We start from the raw sequence: 17,909 nt of genomic DNA, 5'->3' as shown, positions 1-17,909 counted from the left end.
GAATCCTTGTTGGCTTTGGATATGCTAACCTTGAGTGAGTATTGGAAACTGCTCCCAGATAAGGCTGTATCTGTGAGGGTTGGAGATGGGTTTTGAGAAAGGTGACTGTAAATCCCACAGTGAGTAGAAGGTTTACTGTGTACTGAGTATGTTTCTGACATGTTTGGATGGTATTGGCTTTGATGAGACAATCATCCAAGTATGGGAAAACATGAATATGTTGTCTTCTGAGAAATGCAATGATTACCTTTAAGTATTTTGTGAATACTCTAGGAGCGGTTTCTACCCTGAATGGTAGAACCTTAAATTGATAATGTTTTCCCGCAAAACTGAGATATTTGCGATGTGCTGGATGTATGGGAATGTGGAAATAAGCATCTTTGAGATCTAATGCTGTCATGAAATTGTTTTGCTGTAATAGGGGAACAACATCTTGCAGAGTGACTAAATGAAAATGCTCTGAAAGTATATATAGGTTGAGAGGTCTGAGATCTAGAATTGGTCTTAATGAGCCATCTTTCTTTGGTATGAGGAAGCATAGTGAATATACTAACCCTTACTGTGATACCGGAACAGGTTCTATAGCCCCTTTGAGAAGAAGGGATAGTCCTTCTTCCTTTAAGAGAGTGAGATGGGCGTGCAAACATTTGTAATTGTGGGGGAAATATTTGGTAGAATGGAAATGAGTTCTAGACAGAAACCATGTTGGATAATTGACAGAACCCATTGATCCGTGGTGATATTGGATCACTGGGGATAGATATGGAGCAGTCTTCCCCCTACTGGAGAAGTGTGCGCTGGTGGAAGGTGTAGCCAGTCACTGGCTTGTGTTTGAGGCAGAAACTCTAGAGGTGGACGCCTTCCCTCTACCTCTATTATTGGCACCACTATAGGAATCTCTAAAGGAAATTCTGTTGTAGAAGTGTGTGCCATGTTTTGTTTGGGAGGTGGAAGGCTCAGAAGATGTTATCTTGAAGTTAATTGTGTGCGGCAAAAAGTACCCCTTTGTAGTAGAATAAATAAGGCTCCCATGGCCTTTACTATCTCTTAGAGTCTTTTTTTAGTTTCTCTATAGTGGTGTCAATCTGTTGCCCAAATAAATGTTCCTTGTCAAAAGGCATATTAAGTACTGTCTGTTGTATTTCAGACTTGACCCCAGAGCATCTTAAACAAGCATGTCTCCTAATAATAACGCTAGTATTAATGCCCTGTGCAGCTGTATCAGCAGCATCAGTGGCACACCTAACTGCTTTATTGGAAATAGTTTGGCCCTCTAAAGCTATCACCTCTCCCCTTTTACGATGTTCTTCTGGGAGATACTGGAGAAGGTCTTCAATCTCGTCCCAGTGGGCCATATCATATTGTGCTAGGAGAGGTTGGGAATTGGCAATATGCCAATGATTGGCTGCGTGTGCGCTACCCGTTTTCCCTCGGCATCTAATTTTTTTACTTTCCATATCAGGAGGAGGTGCATCTCCTGTTGACTGACTGTTGGCACATTTACGTGCAGCACTATGCAAAAGGGAATCTGGAGGCAATTGTGACCCAATGTTTATAGGGAGCTGGCCTGTATTTTTTTTCCAACTCTTGCAGTAATTACTCTAGATCTGACAGGCTCTTTAACCCCTCGGGTGCCTTGGACGATCTGGGCTCCCCCTCGGCCACGGTTGCCATGTGCCAGAAACCCCTACACACCAAGGATATATACTTTTTGTATTTACTTTATTGTTTTATATTTGGGGAGCGACCCCTTAGGCCATACCCCCACCCCAAATAAATGGGGCCAAAGTTGTTATGCCCACCAGTGGGCAGATGGGGCAATAGCCCCTGATTCACACCCTAGGGGGCAGAAAGTGAACTGGATGCAGGGAATTTACAAAAAAAAAAAAAATTGTGGGGTGGTAGCTACCAACCAGTATGGGCCTGGTTATGCCCCACCCCATCAGAAGGGGGTAACAGTCTTTCAGCTCTCCTCCCTCACACTAAAACATCTTATCCCATGGCAAGAGAGAGGACATATTATTTTGGGTTTTGGTTTTACATTTGGGCTCTGAGAGCTTGGCTAACTCTCAAAATCATCCCACTTGGAATGGTGAGGGCTGCACTTTTTGGACTTTGGGACATTGACACAAAAATCCACAACACCTAGACACATCTGAAAACGAAACATCTGCGTGATTCCAGGGTGGTGTGCTTCACATGCACCCCACACCATTTTCTTACCCACAATGCCCTGCAAACCTCCAACTTTGCTGGAAATCAAAAAAAAAATCCACATTTTTGTGATGGAACATTTCGGAATTTGCAGGAATCCACAACATTCCTACAACCCAGCATTGTCTCATCTATAACAATAAAAATTCTGCCCCACTTGTCAACCTAAATTTTTTTTTTTTCAAACTGCCCTTTTGGACCCGCTTTGGTTCCCCCTCAATTTCAATGTTTTTTTGACTCTTCCCTGTTACAGGGACTTGGCCCACCTACACAAGTGAGATATCATTTTTACCGGGAGACTGAGGGGAATGTTGGGTGGTAGGAAATTTGTCCCAGTGCAATGATCCCACACAGAAATGTGGGAAAAATGTGTTTTTTTAGCTAAATTTGAGGTTTGCTGAGGATTCTGGGTAAGAAAACATTGGGGTATCCACACAAGTCACACCTCCCTGGATTCCCTCGGCTGTCTAGTTTTCAGAAATGTTTGGGTTTGGTAGGTTTCCCTAAATGGCTGCTGAGCCCAGGACCAAAGACGCAGGGTTCCCCCTGCAAAAACAGGTAGTTTAGTATTTGATAATTTTGATGTGTCCACATAGTGTTTTGGGACATTTCCTTTCGTGGGCACTAGACCTACCCACACAAGTGAGGTACCATTTTTATCAGGAGACTTGGGGAAACGCTGGGTGGAAGGAAATCTGTGGCTCCTCTCAGATTCCAGAACTTTCAGTCACCGAAATGTGATGAAAAGGTGTTTTTTGGCCAAATTTTAAGGTTTGCAAAGGATTCTGGGTAACATAACCTGGTGAGAGCCCCACAAGTCAACCCATCCTGGATTCCCTTAGGTGTCTAGTTTTAAAAAATGCACAGGTTTGGTAGGTTTCCCTAGGTGCCGGCTGAGCTAGAGATCAAAATCCACAGCTAGGCACTTTGCAAAAAACACATCAGTTTTCAATGTAAAAATGTGATTTGTCCATGTTGCATTTCCCGTCATGGGCATTAGGCCTACCCGCGCAAGTGAGGTACCATTTTTATCGGGAGACTTCGGGGAACAAAGAGTAGCAGAACACGTATAATCGCCCCTTGTCTTTCTCTATATTTTTTCCTTCTAAATGTAAGACAGTGTCTATTTGAAAAATGCCCTGTAATTCACATGCTAATATGGGCACCCCGGAACTCAGAGATGTGCAAATAACCACTGCTTCTCAGCACCTTATATTGCGCCCATTATGGAAATACAAAGGTTTCCTTGATACCTATTTTTCACTCTTTATATTTCAGCAAATGAATTGCTGTATACCCAGTATACAATGAAAAGCACTGTAAGGTGCAACTCATTTATTGGCTCTGGGTACCTAGAGTTCTTGATGAACCTACAAGCCCTATAAATCCCCACTACCAGGACAGACCAGCAGACAAAGGTATATTGCTTTCAAAAATCTGACATCGCAGTAAAAAGTTACAGAGTAAAATGTGAAGAAAAATTGCTGTTTTTTTCACCTCAATTTCAATTTTTTTTTAATTTCAGATGTTATTTTCTGTAGGAAAACCGTGTAGGATCTACACAAATGACCCCATGCTGATTTTAGAATCTTGTCTACTTTTCAGAAATGTTTAGCTTTCTGGGACGCAGCATTGGTTTCACACCCATTTCTGTCACTAACTGGAAGGAGGCTAAAAGCCCACAAAAAAAGTAAAAATGGGGTATGTCTCAGTAAAGAACAAATTATCTGGTAGAGACTCTCTAGCTGCAGATTCCTTACCTTAGAATTCCCTGGCAGCTTCGAATCCAGAATTTTTCTGCTGAGCAGTACCCAGCGCGCGCAGTCGGGTGGCGTCGATCAGATCCACATGCGTCGTCCGGCTCTGCATGGCATCGTCTGTGACGTCACAGTCTTCTATATAGGCACCACAATGGCGCACGTACGTCAGTTCTTCTCCACAACTTCCCATGCCAGAAGCGCAGTCATGGAAGAACCAACAGCATTTCAGTTTTACGCTTGATTGTTTGAATGAAAAAGACATGCCTTTAACAAAGGCAAAAATACCAAAACATGATGCATTTATATATCCGCAGAGCGGGGAGGCTTGGGTGGATGTAAGGAATCTGCAGCTAGATAGAGTGTCTACTAGATAATTCGTTACCGAATGTAAGTAACTTGCTCATCTGATAGAGACTTCTATCTGCAGATTCTCTACCTTAGAATAGATACCCAAGCTATAATTCCTGGTGGTGGGTAGCGTGGATATATTTCACACCTGGAAGTCCTGCAGGACCGAGCGGGCAAAATGCCCCTCTCTCCTCACCTGGCTATCCAGGTAGTAGGGTCTTGCAAATGTGTGCAAAGAAGCCCACATTGCATCTTGGCAGATGTCAAGTACCGGTACGCCCATGCGAACGCAGTGGTAGCAGCTTTTCCTCTGGTAGAGTGCGCCCTCAAGCCCTCTGAAGGCTGCTTCTTGTCCAAAGCATAGCAAATCTTTATACAGAGAACGACCCAGCGCGAAATGGATAGTTTCTGTACTGCCCGACCCTTCTTTGCACCAACGTATCCTACAAACAGTTGGTTGTCCACCCGGAACTCTTGTGCGCTCAACGTAGAACGATAATGCTCTTTTTGGGTCCAGTCGATGGAGCCTCTCCTCTTCCTTAGAGGGATGCGATGGCGCAAAGAAGGTGGGCAGGGTGATATTTTGACCCAGATGGAAAGGGGTCACCACCTTAGGGAGTAAAGAGGCAAGAGTTCTGAGAACTACTTTATCAGGATATATTGTGAGATACAGCAGTTTCGATGATAAAGCCTGCAGCTCACTCACCCTTCTGGCAGATGCAATTGCCACCAAAAAGGCTGTTTTGATTGTGAGCAGCCAGAGAGGACAGTTATGTAAAGGCTTAAAAGGAGCACACATTAGGAAAGTAAGAACAAGATTAAGATCCCACTGGGGCATGACAAAAGGCGCCGGTGGAAACATATGCACAAGCCCTTTAAAAAATCTTTGTACGATGGGAGACTTGAACAAAGATGGTTGGTCGGGCAAGCGTAGAAAAGCTGATAAGGCAGCAAGATAGCCCTTGAGAGTCCCTAAGGAGGAACCCTGTTGGGCGAGAGATAGAATAAACAAAACAACATTAGATAGAGAAGAAGAAAGAGGATCAATAGACCTCTCTGTACAATATGAAACAAAACGTTTCGACCAGCAGGCGTAAATCGACTTAGTAGAGGGACGTCTGGCTGCCAGAATGACATCACAGACTTCAGAAGGGAGGTCATAAACCATCAACTGTCGACGCTCAACCTCCACGCATGAAGCGGCAAGATTGATAGGTTCAGGTGAAGAACCTTCCCCTGCTGCTGCAACAGAAGATCCTCCCGAAGAGGCAACCTGTTTGGAGGACTGATGCTCATTTTGAGAAGCTCTGGATACCAGACTCTCCGTGCCCAATCCGGAGCCACTAGGATTACTTGGGCCCGGTCGTTCTTGATTTGCAAGAGAACTCTGGGAAGAAGTGGTATGGGCGGAAAGGCGTACGGGAGGCCTGAACTCCACTCGCGACGAAAAGCGTTGCCAAGCGATAGCCCCCTTGGAAACGCCAACGCGCAAAACTGCTGACATTGCGCGTTCTCTATGGAGGCAAACAGATCTAGCCAAGGCTCTCCCCACTGCTGAAAGAGTCCTTGCGCCACCTCCGGATGGAGATACCATTCATGATACGCTAAGCATCGTTGGCTGAGTTTGTCCGCTCTGGCGTGCAGAGATCCCGCAGATGTTTAACCACCAGGGGTATGCCCTGCTGTTCCAGAAGTGTCCAGAGATGCAGATTCTCTTGACAAAGGGTCTACGGCCCCACACCGCCCTGCTTGGTGCAGCACCAAATTGCGATAGTGTTGTCCGTGAACACCTGCACTACCTTCCCTTTCACAACAGGAAGAAATGCCTTTAATGCTAGTCGGATCGCCCGAAGCTCTAACAAGTTGATTTGGAGCCCGGATTCCGCCGGAGACCAGAGACCCCTGATCTCCACCTCTCCCAGATGGCCGCCCCATCCCAGAGGTGACGCATCTGTCACTACTGTGAGATCTGGTTGGGGAAGGGAGAAGAGTCTGCCTTTGACCCAATCGCAGTTCACTAATCACCACTGCAGATGCTTTGCAGTCCCCTCCCAGATCTGAACCACATCGGTAAGATTTCCCTGATGCTGTGCCCCTTGGAACTTCAGGTCCCACTGCAGAGCCCTCATATTCCATCTGGCATGCTTGACCAATAGGATGCAGGAAGCCATGAGTCCCAACAGCCTGAGAGTCTGTCACACCAAAATCCAGGATGGAGGCCGAAACATCGGTACCATAACCTGAATATCCTGGACACGCTGCTCGGGAGGATAGGCCCGATAATGCACTGTATCCAGAATAGCTCCGATGATAGTGAGCTTCTGAGAGGGAGTCAGTTGTGACTTCGGCACACTAATAGTGAACCCCATCGAATGCAGGAGGCTCGCAGTCGTCTGGAGGTGGGAGATGAGAGCCTGGGGCGATGGAGCCTTCATCAGTCAATCGGCTAGGTAGGGGAAGACTGAAATCCCTGACCTGCGCTGATGAGCTGCTACCACCGCCATCACCTTTGTGAACAACTGAGGGGCACTGGTGAGACCGAAAGGGAGCACGGTAAACTGAAAGTGCTCGTAGCCCACCTTGAACCGCAAGTAACACCTGTGGGAGGGCAGGATGGGGATATGAAAATATGCATCCTGCAAGTCCAACACTACCATCCAGTCTCCTTGGTCTAGGGCAGACAAGACCGGAGCAAGAGTGAGTATCTTGAATTTCTCCTTCTTGAGGAAGAGATTGACGTCCCTTAAATTCAAGATAGGGCTAAGACCCTTGTTCTTTTTGGGCATCAGAAAGTAGCGGGAATAACAACCACTGCCTACTTCTGACATCGGGACCCTTTCTTTAACTCCCTTGGCCAACAGAGCTGTAACTTCCTCCCGGAGCAAAACCAAATGGTCCTCCATCAGCCATTCTTTTGTTGGAAGGATAGAGGGAGGAAAAGACTGGAAGGGGAGGGAAGAGCCCTTCCGCATGATCTGCAAGACCCATTTGTCCATTGTGATGGAATGCCAGTGAGGGAGATGAAACTGAATCCTCCCTCCAAATGGACGGACATGGTCCTGCAGAACCAAACTAGGAGGGCTTGGGCACAGTGGAGGGGGGCTGTGTGGTGGCCGACCGCTGGCCATACCCTTTGGGTCTGATGGTACCACGACCACGTCCTTTCCCCTGGATGGTGTGAAGCCTGAGGGCGGTGGCTGAGTTGTGGCTGGCGTGGTACTGCACGCCTTCCGAAGCCTCGAAAGGATTAGCTGGGTAGTGTTCACCAGTTACAGACTACATTTTGTATTCAGTTTAGCGGCCTATTGACTTTACTGTAGCATTAGGCACTGCCATGTTAAATCTGTTCGTACTTTTCCACATTGTAAACTGTGCTTATTTTCGTGCTTTAACGCACCAAGGGCTTTGGTTGGTAAGGATGTACTCAAGACGGCAGGGAACGGCCTTGTTTTGATTTGACACTTTGGGATTGTGGCCAAACCCCAACGTGCTATTTTCAAAGCAGACCAAAACTGGCCAGCATGTTTGAATTGCTAAATGAGGGTTTTTTTTCCCAGAAAGCTCCTTTTGGTTCTTTAAGATATAAAAAGACCCAATGCGACAGTGAGAGAGTGAGTTGCCTCAATCAGGATTCTTGACATTGGATGCCTGATATCTGTCCCGTGAGGGTGGAGATCTTTCTCGCAGTCGAATGGGGTCATCGTCTTGCTGGTATGAGAAAGATGAAGAGCTTGGGGCAGGCCCTATGATGATGAATTTTTACTTCATTATTTGCTTTGCAGTATAATATAATATAAATACATATATTTGCTGTGTACATTGCAGTGGAGAATCATTTTGGTATATTTTCCTTTCATTGCTGTGACTATTTTTAAACGGGTGCTTTCAACATGCTAATCTCCTTTTAGGTACCTTGTGGTGAAATAATTATAAATGTCTTCTTTGAACTGAGAAGTGTATTCCAGAGATTTTTGTCAGCTCGGTCATTAGTGAAAGCAAAACAGCATGCCTGTTAGCATGGAAAGAAATTGACTTTCCTTGTGGGTGGCAGTGAGTGTGTCAGATAGAAAATCTTCCGCAACTGGGTCAGAATGCAATTGGACATTATGATAGGCAGCTACCCGTGCTATGACCTGCTGATAAGATGTTGCGTCTTCAGGAGGTGAAGGCCATACAGGATATACATCAGAGTCATTTGTGAGTATGGGATCTATATCATAAGAATCCCAAGGGTTACTGTCTTCTACAGCATCTCCCTGAGGTGTCGGTGAACCTGGAGAGAAATGTGACTCCACATCAGGTGTAGGAGATTATGTAGGTGGAGTAGGAGTAAGAGGAAGTACAGGAGAGTGTGGATGAGAAGGTCTAGGTTGTACTGGAGCCTCATCTTTGGAGAGCTTCTTAGGTGGAGGAGCCTGTGTGCAAAGTTTTCTGGAACGTAAGTTTCCTCTTAATTGGAACTGGAGGAGAAGCAATAATGTGTCCTGTTCCTTTTGGGATGTGAAGCTGGCGCTGGCGAGCACCCACTGTTTTAAGGATAGACTCCACTGTTAAGTCTGAGGGAAGACTTGAGTTTTTTGAAGGAGAGACATTCGATTCCGACATTTTCAGAACCTTTTGTCGAATAGAAGCCTTCGACTCCGAAACAGAGGTAGATGTTTTTTTTGGTCGGAGCCGAAACACTCGGGTCGAGGGTTTTACTCGATCCTGAGGCTAAATGAGGTGTCGAGCCAGAGGTCAATGCCGAAGACATTTTAGTCTTGGCTATTTTCGTTGCCGAGCCCGAAGGTGGGGCATCCGAATGTAATTTTCAGATCCAACCATGGCCCAAAGGCAGTGGTGGACCAACGACCGTTTTATGTGGCTTCTTTAAAGTCTTTGCATGGGTGCTTGGGCCGAGGTAAGAGGCTGGCTTTCAATGTCTCCAACCGATGCGCTCTTCGGTCTCGTATGGTCTTCTTGGGGCGGAAAGACCTATAAGTATGGCGGGTTTCTTCCCTGTGGTCCAGGGACAAGCAGAGATTACACACCTGGTGATGATCTGTGTACAGGAATTTCTAATGGCATTTAGGCCAAAATCAAAATGGAGTACGTTCCATTAGCACTGCATTTCTGGACACCACGTGGAGTAATAGGCCTGAGATGGGCGCTGGGGCCCAAAGGGCGGTTAACCCATCCGGACGCAGAAATTAACTTCAAATGCGTTAGACAGAGAACACGAGATCAAAATACTATACCGTTGCTGATAGAAAGATGGAAAATAGATTTTGGAATACACTAAGCTGAGGAAACCGGAGCGAGAGGAATACACGTCCAAAGCCCACAGCGAAGAGACAACAATCTAACAAAGCACTCGATGCCCATGCGCACTATCACTGTGAGGAGTCGTCATTCGATCTTGTGACTCGAAAACATTCCTCCAACAAAAACAACTCGTAACACTCTGAGCCCAACACTAGATGGCAGAAGTATGCAAAGCATGTGCATCTACAGCCACACGTGCCATCGAACATCGACTTTTTATTAAGACTGGTTACTGAGACTATTTATACAGGTATTGTTAAGGCAATCACTAACAGGCTTAAACATTTCACCACAAGGATTTTGATGTGATCACAGGAAGAGTGAATCAAAATATTTCACAATATCAAAAAGTCAGCCCATGGTGAAGATCCACAGGCTTGTAAAAAAACATGTGCAAATGTATTCCTCCAAAGAACCTCTGCTCTAAAAAGATAGAAACATCAAGTGCTCTTAAAGTTAAAATATCTACACAAGGTGGAATATACTTCTCATTTCTCAGTACTACCAAACACAATTCCCTCTGGCAGTAGGTTCTGTGTAACATCACAAAGGTACTGTGTAACATTGCTTTAACTCATGCAGGGAAACGTATCCATAGTAATAAAGCACTTTACCTTGGAAAGCATGGGCATCATATGGCTTATTTACTCAAAACAAATGCTGATCTGCTGATGCATCAGATCTACTTCATGGCAAACCTATATTTAGTAGCCGAGTTAGGATTGTACGGTACACAAAAGAAAGCAGTCATGCCTAGAAGGTCAAAACCTGATTAGCATAGCCTTAAAGTGTCAACATGGATACTGGGTTAAGCCGCTGAGGGACAACCGCTGTTAAGTAAAGTATTATATTTAAGATATAGCATAACATTTAAGGAATTCAGGGTGGAAGTGAACATTGGCCTCTACACATATACCTTAGCTTGGTTTTCAACCTCCTTCAGAGCAGCTACTTTGCCATCCTGCCTTCTTTTGTTTCTTTCCTACAGAAGATGAAAATTAAGAGAACATATAAGACAATCAATTATGAAGAACTATTAGAAACTAGTCACACTGGAGGAGGAAAGCTAATTTGCATCACATGGGCTTTATACACAGAATAATTTGTTTAACAAAAGATAATATTTGAAGCACATTAGGATATTGTGGGGACCTGAGGAAAAGAGGTTAAGATGAAAAGAAGTTAAGAAGAAAGGACGTAAAAATGGATGCAGATCTATATGGAGGGGCTTTACAGATAGAGGTGGACAGCAGTGAGATATGAATATCTGAGCATGGTGGGTGAGGCAGACATGGGGGCTGGGGCTCTAGGTGCCAGACAAACACAGATGGCTGATGGGGGACATGGGAAAGGGTGACACAGGATAGAGGTCAGACAGACCTGGGGTGCTGTAGACAGGGCAGCGGCTATTTAAATAAGGGTTCAAGTCATAGCCTGACACAATGGGGCAAGAGTAGAGGCTTGACAGAAAATGCGGGAGGGAACACTGGGGAGAGGGAGTAAGTGGGCAAGAGAAACATGGGGGCAGTGGCGACTCAGTGCAGTGTAAGACCCAGACAACACAGTACAGAGGGTCCAGAGAAACACCAAATGGATGGAGACAGGGAACAGACACTGATGACAGAGCCAGACAGCACAAAAGTAAAGCAAAAGATAGAGAAGTGAGAGGGTGAGGGTCCAGGCAGAAATGGCTCAATGTCAGTAAGGCAAGAGGTAAAGGAAGAGAAGCTAGACTAGGGAAGAGTCGATGCATGGGTGAGACAGGAACATGGGCGGGGAGATCAAAGTACATGCAGAGAGGGAAATGAGGACACTGGGGCAAACAGACACGTACAGTACCACAATTAATGGGTCTAATCATCTCTAACCCACATAACCAGATTACTACCAACACCTCTCAACCATACTTACATACAAAGCACCAGTCTGTGGATCAAGAGCATTCCCAGAGATATACTTTGCAGCTACATGACTACACACAGAACTATGATTCCTTAACAATGACATATGTGAGCTGTACCATAACTGCATAGGATACATAATAGTGATAAGTTGAATTATGGTGTTCCACAATGGCTTTCTTCCAAAGTAAGACACTGATGGTTGGATCACAAAGCTCTGCGACAAAGGCAAAAATGATCAAGATCATGTAGCTATACCTTTCTTCGCATTCTCCTCTTGATTTTCCGAAGCATCAGTTTGTCTTCACTGCTTAGTTTCTCTGAACATGTGGAAAAATGTGCGGAAAAGAAAAAGGCATTTAATTATTGTGGGACTTGAATAAGCTCAGCGTTTAAAGCACTAATTTATATCCTTTGCTGCAGCTGAAGAGAATGTGCAAAACAGCCACCATTGTACCACAAAGTGATGAAATGTTCTTTATTTCAGAGCAGATTCACAGTTAATTATCTTAAGGTTAAGAGTAATTTACAAACTCTCTCTAAACAATAATTTACTTGTGTGTACTACATGTTTGCAACATCATGTTTGTTCTAGATTTCCATAATTGTGCCTTCCAGAAGTTGGGTCTGGAATAATTGAAAATATTTGTAAATAAAAACATCAGAATTTTTAACCCTACTGTAGGAAAGTAGCCTCTTTTTGGCATGGTTACTCCCAATTTGTGACTGCGGTCAGTGTATTTTGGCTTTGTTCACTTCGATCCTGCTAACCAGGACCCCAGTGACTACGTTCTCTCCCTCTAAATTTGGTTGCTTACGACTTAGCACTCCCAACGATTGCAGCTGCATGAAAAGGTGCATGCACCCTTTTGCTTCAGGTCACTGTACGTCACCCCTATGGCAGGCCTTCCTAACCCAGAGGGCAGGGTGCATGTACCTGTGTGAGAGGGCACCCCTGCATCAGCAGAGGTGCCCCTACAAACTCCAGTACTGTTTCCCTGGACTTCGTAAGTGCAGGGAAGCCATTTTACCCGTGTACTGGACACCTGTGCCTAGATACATAATGGTAACTCCGAACCTGGGTATGTTTGGTGTCAAACATGTCGGAATCTTACCCCAATACTGTTGCCAGTATTGGTTGCATGATTCCATGCACTCTGGGGGCTCCTTAGAGGACCCCCAGCATTGCTCCTACCAGTCTTCCGGGGTTTTCTGGGGCTGCTGCCACCCAGAGACAGGTTTCTGCACTGCTGCTGCTTGACCAGCTCAAGCAGAGGAAGGTAGAACAAATTATATTCTTTGGGAGAGGGAGGCAACAGCCTTTCCCTTTGGAAATAGGTGGGTTTTTTTGGGTTTTTTTTTTTGGGGGGGGAGGGGTGCTTTAGCCTCCTCAAGCCATCGGTATGCTTTGAAGGGCACATTTGGTGCCCTCCTTGCTAAACCAGTTTGCACTAGTCCAGGGACCTGCTAGGGTGACACTGGACAATGGAAAGGGGACTGACCACTCCCCTGACGATCACCACCCAAGGGGTGGTGCCCAGAGCTCCTCCAGGTGGCCACTTGATTCTGCCATCTTGAATCTAAGGTGGGCAGAGGCCCCTGAGAACATCTTACCGGCAGGTCAGGCAGGTGAGGTCACAGCCCCCCTTTGATAGGTGGTCATCCTGCTAGGTGACGAATCCCCCTTCCTGGATTATTTAGGATCTTCCTCCTGAGTGGGTCTTTAGATTCAACGTTCAAGAGTCCAGTAGGACTCTACATCGTTTACTTAATCATCTGGCCACCGGGACTGCAACAACACCCTCCAGAAACCGACCATCTGCAACTCCAGCAACGACTCCGCTCTGCAACATTTCTCTGGCTGTGCATCCTCTGAGGGTGGCAAGTCTTCAGCCTGCACAAGAACCAAAAAGGAATTTCCCTTGGAGTGAAAGAGTCACTCCCCTGCATCTGCAGGCACCAACTGCAACGATGACCGGCTGCATGGATCCGCTCTCCTCCGATACTGCATGGATCCTGCATCACAGGTGGTGGTCTGGAGTGGTCCCCTAGGTCCTCTCTACCAGCTGTCCAACTTGGGAGATGGTAATCCCTTGCCTCTCCTTGCAGGACAGTACCCCTGTGCACTGTGACTCTTGCAACTACCAAGGCTTCTTTGTTCCTCCTCCAAGGGATCTTCAGGCTCCATGTAGCCGTGGCCTTCAGCACTCCTCCTTGCAAAGCACAGTCACCTGCCTTCTGCTCCAGAGATGTGCGACTCATCTCCAGGTGTGCTGAGTGGGCCTCACTGCGACACCTCTGCCTGCTGCCTGTGGGTCACCTGAGGGGTGCTCACCACACACCAGGCCAGCTTCCTACACCTAAGATAACAATTGCTTTTGATTACAACATATTCTGTACCTTTGTAGGAGATGGCCTTAGCTAGCAGCAACTGAAAATCCTAACAGTAAAAAGGGTTACAGTCTCAGGATTTTAACAGGAGCAGCATCATTAGTTAAGTCCAAAACAATTCTCATTCAAACTGGCTTGCTGACCAGACCCACACCCTTAGTGACAACAGAGAAACTAACTCAGATGTGAGCTCATCCTATAACTATAGACTTCTGAAACTCTGGTTTGGATTTTATCTAGCAAGGAAAAAGTCTTGGAAACACGTTGTCCCTTTATCAGAAGCTATGGGGATTGTAGAGCCATTCAGGTGCAACAGCAGCAATCAGAAGCTAGTGCTGATCCGATTCCAGAGACGGTATTGGATAGAATGCTCCCCGAGTCACTGAGATAGCATAACTTCTCAAAATGGTTCTAAGGAGTTGCATGTGAGATAAAACATTAGGATCACTTCGGTGTCTTGCCTTCAGGCCTGTGAGTGATATGGCATTTCAATTGGTTTCCTCTTGAAGAAGCGGTACACACCTGAGACTTTTGGAAATAAATTGCCCTTGGTTTTAAAGTCTGCGGTCTGGCAGGGGGCATTTAAATTAAGTAGCTGGGGTTTAGACGCTGAGCCACTTTTGGCACTCACGGGCTGGGATGCACATTTGCCAAAAACTATTCGAAAATTGGTGGCGATGGGTCTGCTATTAGCTAAGCGTAGAATTGCAATGAGGTGGGACCGGGGACCGATCCCTAAGATAGATGAATGGCACAGAGATATGGCTTATTGCACCACACAAACAGACAATTATAACGAATTACTCCCTCCCACAAACAAGCCAGCGAAATTTTGGGAAATATACAGACAGTACCTTATAGGGAAGGAAACGGGGGAGGCGGAGGACAAGACTACTTATGGATAAGCAAAGTGTGATCATAAATGGAGGAGTGGTTCGAGACCGCTGGGGACCTGTAACCATAACAATGAAACTCGGTGCTGAAGCACTTCAGAAAGAGAAAATGTCTACAGATAAAATGTAGTATGATGCTTGTACTGTATTAGTCTGCAAATATATAATCTTACTGTACTGCTTTATTAGTAGATGTAAAAGCATAATAAAAATAAATAAAAAAAAGTAGCTGGGGTCATGTTATGTTATTCTACATGGATTTATATAGCGCATGGCTACCCGAAAGGCCTCCCAGCGCCATGTGAGCATGGCAATGCCTTATAAGTTGATAAATCAAACAGATTCTTCCAACCAAACACCAAGTTAACAATCCTGTGCTGGGTCTAGTGCTTGAAACCTGAAACCTTTAATCAGGCTTGCTGGCACAAGTGCAGACCAGTGTTCAGTGTCCTGGCTAAGCTGCTTAGAAGAAGATATTACTCAGTGGAAACGTTAGCATGGCATGGCATGGAAATACCACCTGAACACAATAAGCAGCTGGGAAGTGGAGCCATCAACGTTGTGCCATAGTTTAAACCAAACGTAGACCTATCTGCAAGAGACCACTTGACAGAAAGATCTGTGTTCCACTAGAGAAACCATTTGTTTTGCCTGACCCGGTTATTGAACAAAGCTCACACCTTCAGGGAGACTACCACTTCCATAGTCTGAGCTTAAAGGAAGCCACAAACAGATATTAAAAACAAAGTGATTGATGGAATGCTTGAATTAATCTCACCACTGGCAATCGCTTGGGCCACATCCCAATCAATTGTTTTTCACCCACCATGCCACCTCAGTTTGGACCCAGCCATATGCAATTCAGTCTTGACCCTGCTCCAATGGAAACAGCCCAGCCTGAACTGCTATGCCCTCCCTGAATCAAACAACCCAGGAGGACTGTTTTTAGGGTCGAGCCTGCGATGCAAGCTCTCGCGCTTGCGTATCGCAGCGAGACGCTTTAGGGTTTAGAAAAGGGCTCGGAGCCCTGTCGACGTCACGTCAGTGTTTTTCATTGGTTCGTGGGCTTGCCTAATAAAATCTGCTTGCTTTCATTAGTCGAAGGCATGCATACGTCATGTCTTTTCCGGTGGCTAGCCCTCCTCAAGCGCATCGACCAAGTACAGAAAACATGCGAGGCTCGCTGTTTTCTGTCCGGCTCGTGGACTACTTTTTCTCTAATTTACTAGCGGGATTTTGCTTCGCAGAAGTCGAGCGCTTTACATAGTTAATGCACTTTTGCCGATAGGTGAAAAGTCGGGTTAGGAGTTTACAACGCTATCAGCTCTAACATGAGCAAACGCGAGACCCGTTGCATTGTAAATGCTTGTTTCTCTTGTTAGGGCTCATCAACTGGGTATAGCTCAGCTCCAGTGGCACAGTGAGCACGGGACAAACATCTGGGGATACCATCACACTTAGGGCATCAAAACACGGTGATGGATGGAATTCTTGAATTAATCTCACCACTGGCAATTGCTCATGGCTGCATCCCAATCCATTGTTTTTCACCTACCGTGCCACTGCAAGTTAGAATCAGGAATATGCAAATCAGTCTTGACCATGCTCCAATGGGAATAATCCAGCCCAAACTGTTTTACAAACAAAGATATTGTCATCTTTGAGGTTACTATATTTGTTGTTCACAGACTTCAGAAAAGCAACCTCATTTTAATGATTCTTCCAAGTTCATACCACTGCTTGGAACCTTTGGGTCAGGAAGGAGTAAAATGCTCAGTGGAGGGGCTAAGTCTATCAAGTGAGTTGGGAGGCCAGCAGACAAGCTGCAGTCTCGATTAACAGTGTCATGTGGCTTTGTTCAGAAGGAAGGATTAAGTTCTTTATGGATGAGTTTTCACAGGTCCCAGTAAAGGCTTTGCTGTTGTCTCCAAAAGTATCCAAGTCCGCCAACCTTCTTCTTGCAAAACTTGGAAATTAACCTGGATCATCACTGCTGATTGAGAGTTCTGAAGGTGAAGGGACCATGGTCCAATAACTGGACTGGAGCTGTGAAGATTGCAACAATAATCTTTGGTGCTAAAAAGGCATGCATCACAGTTTCTTGCTGAGGACAGGAACTTGAATCGGGGTGCAGCGCTCAGTACCGGTGAAAGACAAATCTGTACAGAATCAACATCTGATGCATCAGACACAGAGACTTTGACTTTCAACTTGCTGTCAAGAGTCCCAAAAAGAATCCAGTAACAGTTAGCACAGCTCCTACCTTAGTGAGTCAGAACTTGTAATTGTGGTTCAGCCTAGTTCTTTCGATAGCCAACATACATTGTGACTTTCTCCTTCGCAATAACTCTGCCAGACAAAGGGACGGCCGGAGAATACTATGATAATGAGTCTAAAGAAGAAGGGCAAGAAGCCTTTATAGGGGATTGGGCAGTCCCTGCCCCAAGTATTTGGTAAAAGGATTTTAAGATACAAGACAAGTGTCTTCTCGAAACCGAAGGAAATGTTATGTACCTATGGTATACTTCTGTCTTGGGTATTTTCTATGAAACCATTACATTAACTCAGCCCACAAACTCGGTCTCCTGGGACACCATTTAAAACATTTTTCACACTTAAATACATTTTAAAGGCGAAAACAAGATAATTGGAGGCAACAAGGCTTGACTTTTTTGGGTTTAAAAAATAATCAAAGAATATATTCTCAGTCAAACCATACCAGATTAATGAAAAGGTAACAACATTTTTAGAGAAAAGGAAAGGCAGCCTCTGCCCAAGCAAATTATCACTTAATTGCATTAGTGAAGAACTGTGGAAAATTATTTTGCAAGCAATTTAATTTACTTAAAATCTTTGTCTGACTCAAAGGGGATTATTTCCCTTTCTCAGGCTGTATTTTGCCAAAAACATCAAGGTATGGACAATGTCTTGCTATTAGAATTAATTGCTCAGAAATTGATGTCTCTGAAAAGCCAATCATCAAACCTATCTGCATTTAAATGGGTAGACCATCGAACTTTGCAAAAAAATAATATAATGATTTGGTTTATTTTTAACTATAATAATAGACGTCAACTCAGTTAAGTGGTCTAGAATTG

At 45.2% G+C, this 17,909-nt stretch overlaps 1 protein-coding gene across 5 annotated transcripts in view; it reads right to left on the bottom strand.

Moving 5' to 3' along the window:
* BAZ2A (bromodomain adjacent to zinc finger domain 2A) overlaps positions 1-17,909 on the bottom strand; it is an 867,588-nt gene that overhangs the window by 551,653 nt on the left and 298,026 nt on the right. For all 5 annotated transcript variants that reach the window (XM_069230685.1, XM_069230689.1, XM_069230688.1 and 2 more), the window contains 2 exons: positions 11,786-11,847; positions 10,543-10,608 (listed from right to left, as the gene is read on the bottom strand). In XM_069230685.1, the coding sequence (XP_069086786.1) occupies positions 10,543-10,608; positions 11,786-11,847 (128 nt within the window). The remainder of the gene's footprint in view (positions 1-10,542; positions 10,609-11,785; positions 11,848-17,909) is intronic.

The sequence above is a fragment of the Pleurodeles waltl genome, chromosome 4_2 (genome assembly GCF_031143425.1).
Source record: "Pleurodeles waltl isolate 20211129_DDA chromosome 4_2, aPleWal1.hap1.20221129, whole genome shotgun sequence".
NCBI lineage: Eukaryota > Metazoa > Chordata > Amphibia > Caudata > Salamandridae > Pleurodeles > Pleurodeles waltl.
The sequence above is the reverse complement of the archived record's forward strand: the minus strand, read 5'-3'. Positions and strand labels throughout refer to the sequence as shown.